At 39.3% G+C, this 5,665-nt stretch overlaps 1 protein-coding gene across 1 annotated transcript in view; it reads left to right on the top strand.

Annotated features, from left to right (window-relative positions):
- The first annotated feature begins 2,767 nt into the window (after nucleotides 1-2,767).
- The window catches only part of LPAR2 (lysophosphatidic acid receptor 2), a 13,909-nt gene continuing 11,011 nt past the window's right edge, over nucleotides 2,768-5,665 (top strand). Inside the window, exons 1-2 of the mRNA XM_015815721.1 lie at nucleotides 2,768-2,785; nucleotides 3,250-4,001. Of these exons, the coding sequence (XP_015671207.1) occupies nucleotides 3,269-4,001 (733 nt within the window). The 5' untranslated portion in view covers nucleotides 2,768-2,785; nucleotides 3,250-3,268. The remainder of the gene's footprint in view (nucleotides 2,786-3,249; nucleotides 4,002-5,665) is intronic.

The raw sequence follows: 5,665 nt of genomic DNA, 5'->3' as shown, positions 1-5,665 counted from the left end.
CTCAGTCTCTGCCGCTTGCCAGCTACGCCTCGGCCAGCGCAAGCGGCGGAACCACGCATGCGCGGCGCTCCCGGGCAGGGAAAGCCCTCGACTTACGACCGGTTGGGTAGTCCTCGACTTACGACAGGTTTAGTCCTCGACTTACGACAGGTTTAGTCCTCGACTTACGACCGGTTTAGTCCTCCGCTTACGACCGGTTGGGGGGGTCGCAGCATTAAGAAGGTTGAGAACCACTGATTTAAAGCATGGGTCTAATTGATTTAATTTCTGCATTAAAAATATTAGTTTTGTAATCTATATCAGTAAGGTCTTCCTTCCTTCCTTCCTTCCTTCCTTCCTTCCGCCATAATTTTACAAGACCTGCTAATCACAGGCAGAAGGGTGTTGAGAGAGGCCATCTGGTCTGTTTACAGTTCAAATGTTTCTCTGGTCTCTACCCTTTTAGCCCATGTACTTTTAGATATTCCTTTTTAGCTGTAAATGGATATATTTTGGGCATTTACATCCTGCAATTTCATTATATTCCCAAAGTAGAAACTGGTAGTTGTTTTTTCTTTTTCTTTGTAATGCAAGCTGAGATTCTTCAGAAGCTGACATTATAAGAAGACCACGTTAGAAGGAGTCTGGTAGCACCTTTTGGGACTGACCAAAAAACCCCCCCCAAACAAACAAACAACCCTTTACCTGACTTTAAAACACCATGAAGCTTATTTTTACTTTAATTGCTTAACTCCCCCCCAAATCAAAGCTTTTCAGGCAATCTCAGAAGATCTTAACAAATACAGTGGGCTTTTAACCCATTGTAATTGCTAATTGATTAGGTGCTGGCAATCCTTCTTGGAAAAATGCATGTAAACTGCATCTACATAACCAAACTACTTCCATCCCTTTTCCCATCTCAATTCTAATTTAAATCTTACCTTAGTCTCTAGCCACTCTGTGCATTTGATGATGAGCTACAGTTCATGGCAGTTTATAACCTTTAATAAAAACATTTAATTGAAAAAGGTGCCAACTGACTCCTTATCATATTTCAGAAGTTTTCTACTATTTTCCTGGTTCAAGCAGCTTTCTTTATAGCCTACAGTAGTCAATTCTTAAATTTGCAGGTATAGTGCAAATGTATGCAATGGAGTTTGCTCACATCAATGCCTATCCACAATAGCCTACACTTGGGTTTTCAAAATTATAGTGTATGTGCATAATTCGTTGTTGTTATTTCGAACTTTTGTAAGGGGTGCGAGAATATATCAGAAGGGTTCTAGGGGTGCGGGATATAGAAAAGATTGGGAACCACTGGCCTACACTGTGTTGTTGACATACATGCTGTTGTTTCTCCAGTCTTTTAATGTGGGCAAAGGATTGTTGAGGATCTAGCATCAGACTTGGAAAAGTTTGAGATAGAAAGAGAAATCTTACTCACAGCTGTTGCAAAATGCTTGATAGCTAAGAAAGCACAGTAAACAAAATTGGTGTTAAAATGTGTGTGTGCCAAGAAGGCAGCACTATGCCTCGCTCTGCTCCTCTTAGCTTTACTGTGCATCTCTGCCAAAGCATAGGAAATGTTATAACATACCCAATTTCTAACTGCAATTAACTAAATCTGCATTACTTATTCTGAACACAAATGTGTGTGTGTGTTTACATATTATATTCCATTGCATTCCTGCTTGTAACTGCTCGAGCTAATACTAAATGGAATGTAAAAAGCATGGTATGCATATACCCCATACTCCATTAGGCATTTGTCCATAAAATCTAATTCTAATACTTTCATTATTAAATAAGTAAGAGAATAAGATATAGTACATCATTCAAACATTACTAAAAGAGACAGGATACAACCAAATCCATTCCAGACCAACTGCAAAATGAAGTAGGAAATGTACTGGCTAATTTATGCATGGTTATAATAATTAATCATAGTAGTATCTTTCTCAGGGGCTAATTTGTTTTTCCTAAATTCCTCTCCTAACAAGATTACTTTTTCTTAGGAAACAACATGAAACTCACTACCATCCTCTTTTTCTTTTTACCTAATTTACTCCATTGCCTCTTCCAAAGATCAAATTGTTTCCAGGCCTTAAAAATAACTGAATTTTGGTGCAAGACGTGTGTAGACTTAATAACCTGGTTATATCCATGGAGAAGATTTAAATGGGAAGATGGAAAGCTAAGGCATGAAACTATATTTAACCATTTCTTTCTTCTGCACAACTATGGTAAAACCATGACTAGTAAACTTCTTGAGCTAATGATACATTTCTGTATAAACAGATATTTAAAACTTGGTCTTGTACAATGTATTAGAATATAGAAGAGACTGAATTTTAACTGTCGCATTTCCTTGTACCATTATATAGGAGGGGTTGAGTTTTACACCTCTGGCAAAAAGCTGTGCAAGTTAAATAACTAGCATTCAGGTTTTATGCCTCATCACTGAGCACTTATATGTTACACAATGTTACTACCACCATCTTAATTTCATTTTATTTGTTTTTCTGAAAACCAGAAAATAAGAGGAAGAGAATAAAAAAAATGGGCTTCACAAGAAAACAATGGGTTCTGGGTATTTTAGAACATGTGTCCCAGATCTAAGAAGGTGGAAGACTTCTAACTGATTAGATTTGTGGGTTTCTACCTATATTGTTAACATCAGCCTAATGAGAGAAATGTCTTCTTTGTTTTCTCTTTTGCTCTCTGTAGGTCACCGGCAATGTTGCTGTTTTTATCCTGACAAATAAGAAGCTTTTGTAAACAACAACAAGCCTTGGACAGAGCAGAGGTATGTAACCTGGCACCTTCCAGAACCTTTAGGCTACAGCACCCATCATTCCTTACTACTAGCCTTGCTAATTGGAGATACATAATAGGAGAGTATTGGATTTCCTGTTTCTAATTACATACATGGAAGATGTCTAATATTTATGAAGTGGGTGTTCTTTAAGATCATTCTCAACTATTGGTAGAAGAGAATGTCTTCAGTTGTTTATCTTCAGTGAATTGGGACATGTGGTAATAATTGTATCAGAGGAATACTTAATGGTTGGGACTTTCTTAAGTTGAAATTTGGCGAGTGAATTAAGTCCAAGGTGGGCAAAGAACTTGATATTAGCTAGACATGTCTTTTATGCTCTCTTTAAAGGTTGTGTAAACAAAAGACTTCATTTCTTTCTTTTCTCCCTATCATCTGTTTTCTCTTCAAAGGCTCAGATTGTGTCATTTCATTTCTCCCTCTCTCCCAATTAGGACTTGACTCTTTGAAAAGATGACTGTGTGCTATTATAATATGACAGTAGAGTTCTTCTATAACAACAGTGGAAAAGAGCTATTCCATGAATGGAGACCCAAGGATATCTTGGTGGTTGCCCTTGGCTTGACAGTCAGCATCATTGTACTGCTCACCAATTTGTTGGTCATCACAGCCATTGTTATCAACAAGCGATTCCACTATCCTATCTATTATCTCTTGGGGAATCTGGCTGCAGCTGATCTTTTTGCTGGGATTGCATACATGTTCCTGATGTTTCACACTGGCCCAAGGACAGCTAAACTCTCTCTGAAGACTTGGTTTATCAGGCAGAGCCTCTTGGACACCAGCCTGACTGCCTCGGTTGTCAACCTTTTGGCCATTGCAGTGGAGCGTCACCAGACAATTTTCACCATGCAGCTCCATAGCAAGATGTCCAACCAGAGGGTAATTATTCTCATTGGCTGCATCTGGATAACAGCCCTGCTACTGGGTCTTATCCCTTCATATGGCTGGCACTGCTTGTGTCAGCTGAATGATTGCTCTACGATGGCTCCTCTCTACAGTCGCAGATATTTGACCTTCTGGGCACTTTCCAATCTCTTTATCTTCCTCATCATGGTGGTTGTCTATACTCACATTTTCATCTACGTCAAGCGGAAGATGGCTCGGATGTCTAAGCATACTACATTTCACCCACGCTACAAGGAAACTATGATCAACCTCATCAAGACGGTCATCATTATCCTCAGTAAGTAAAAGTACCAAGTCCATACCCTACTTTATATATCACCTCACTTCTCACCTCTTAAGAATTTCATAACATCATCTAACTGTGATTTTTTTCAGTTGTCTCCTTCCTCCCAATTTGTTCATTCTACCTTTGTGTATTAGTTTTGCAATCCAGTCCTCATTCATTCTCTCTAAATGATCACTCGCTCTTGTATTCAATTCCATAGATGGCATTCTTGACCTTGCATGTTCTTGTTTACCACACTGTTCTTAAATAACTCCTTCCAAACCCGGGTCTTCCATATAACACAATGTTCTTATATTCAGCCAGTTAGCTTCTTTTGTTTTAGAAGGAACATACCAGTAGATAAAAGAGTATTCCTCCTTCAGGGTTGGTTTTTATGAGAACAGGATGTTTGGAACATCATTAATAGGAGCAGAGCTAGCATTTTCTCTTCACATGTCATCCTAGACATGGTGATGGTTTTGGGAATGCCAGAAGACAGCTACATAAGAACATAACTGTCTCATTTAATGGAAATACTGGGGACTGAAACAAGAACTTCCATATTTAAAAGATGTAATCCCATCAAGGCATTTTGAAAAAGGGTTGATGTTGGAATCTTTTGAACAAATAACTTGAGATTCAAAGCCAAGCTAGAAGTAATCAGAACAACCGGCTTTTATAGTTCAGTAAATCTGCTTTATTTATTTTTTTCCTTTCATTTTGTTATTTGAATGGATTATTCTGCTGTGCACAAGAAAAGCAGCAGGAGGCTGTTTTGCCTTAGCTGAAGTTATAGGGAACTGAGCCATATTCTAGCTGATAATTGCTCAAGCTGTATCATTCCCTGAGGACTAAGAGACAGCCAGAAGAATGCTGGGGGTTGCTCCCTCTGTTTTGATGAGCTGTCTTGGCTTTGTGTAGACGTATGTGAAGGTGTGACAAGGTTCCTGCTGGGAGAGAGGATGAAGGAGGAATGCATAACTAGACCAGAGGGCAAATTAACATCATTTCTCAAATGGAAAACCTGAACTGTTCTTTCTTTTGCTGTGGATGGATGAATGGATGAATGAAGGAATGTGCTTTTCTTTACAATCTGCATGTGAAAGAGAAAAAAAAATTAGGTCTGTATTGTTTTCTGAGTATGGCAGCTTTGGGGCTTGCTTTGGCTGATTATTCTTTTAACATTTGAGAGTTTCAGTCCTAGCTCCAGTTTCATGTTAGGGTTATTAAGTAAACTGTTCCTCAACTGCAAACTCTCCAGCTATGACAGTTTGCGTGGCAGTCTGACTGCCCCATTACTGCTGCCAGCTTCAAAGACATTCAAATAGGTATTTCAAAGAGGAACTGGTATTTTTAAGGTGAGGCCAGCCAGTATATGCTAGTTGTGCGGCTCCAGATTGTCCCTTGACGTCAAGCCCATTTATCCAAGTAGCAGTAGCAGTCCTCCTTTTGTAAGTTCTGTCCTCCCTCGAAAAGTGTCCTCCTACATGTCCTCCTTTTCGATATTTGAAGACTAATCTGCAGGGCTTTTTTTCCCCTCATAGAACGCTCAGAACGGTGTTCCGGCACCCTTTTTGATGGTTTTTTTTCAACTTTTGCATGAGCTGTGCTACTCCCCCTATTGGCTTTCGAAAGCCAATAGGAATTGCTGCTGAGCACGCCAAAACATCCGGCCA

The sequence above is a fragment of the Protobothrops mucrosquamatus genome, unplaced genomic scaffold (genome assembly GCF_001527695.2).
Source record: "Protobothrops mucrosquamatus isolate PMUCROS unplaced genomic scaffold, P.Mucros_1.0 scaffold370, whole genome shotgun sequence".
Taxonomy (NCBI): domain Eukaryota; kingdom Metazoa; phylum Chordata; class Lepidosauria; order Squamata; family Viperidae; genus Protobothrops; species Protobothrops mucrosquamatus.
Note: the sequence above shows the minus strand (reverse complement) of the source record. Positions and strands in the feature narration are given on the sequence as shown.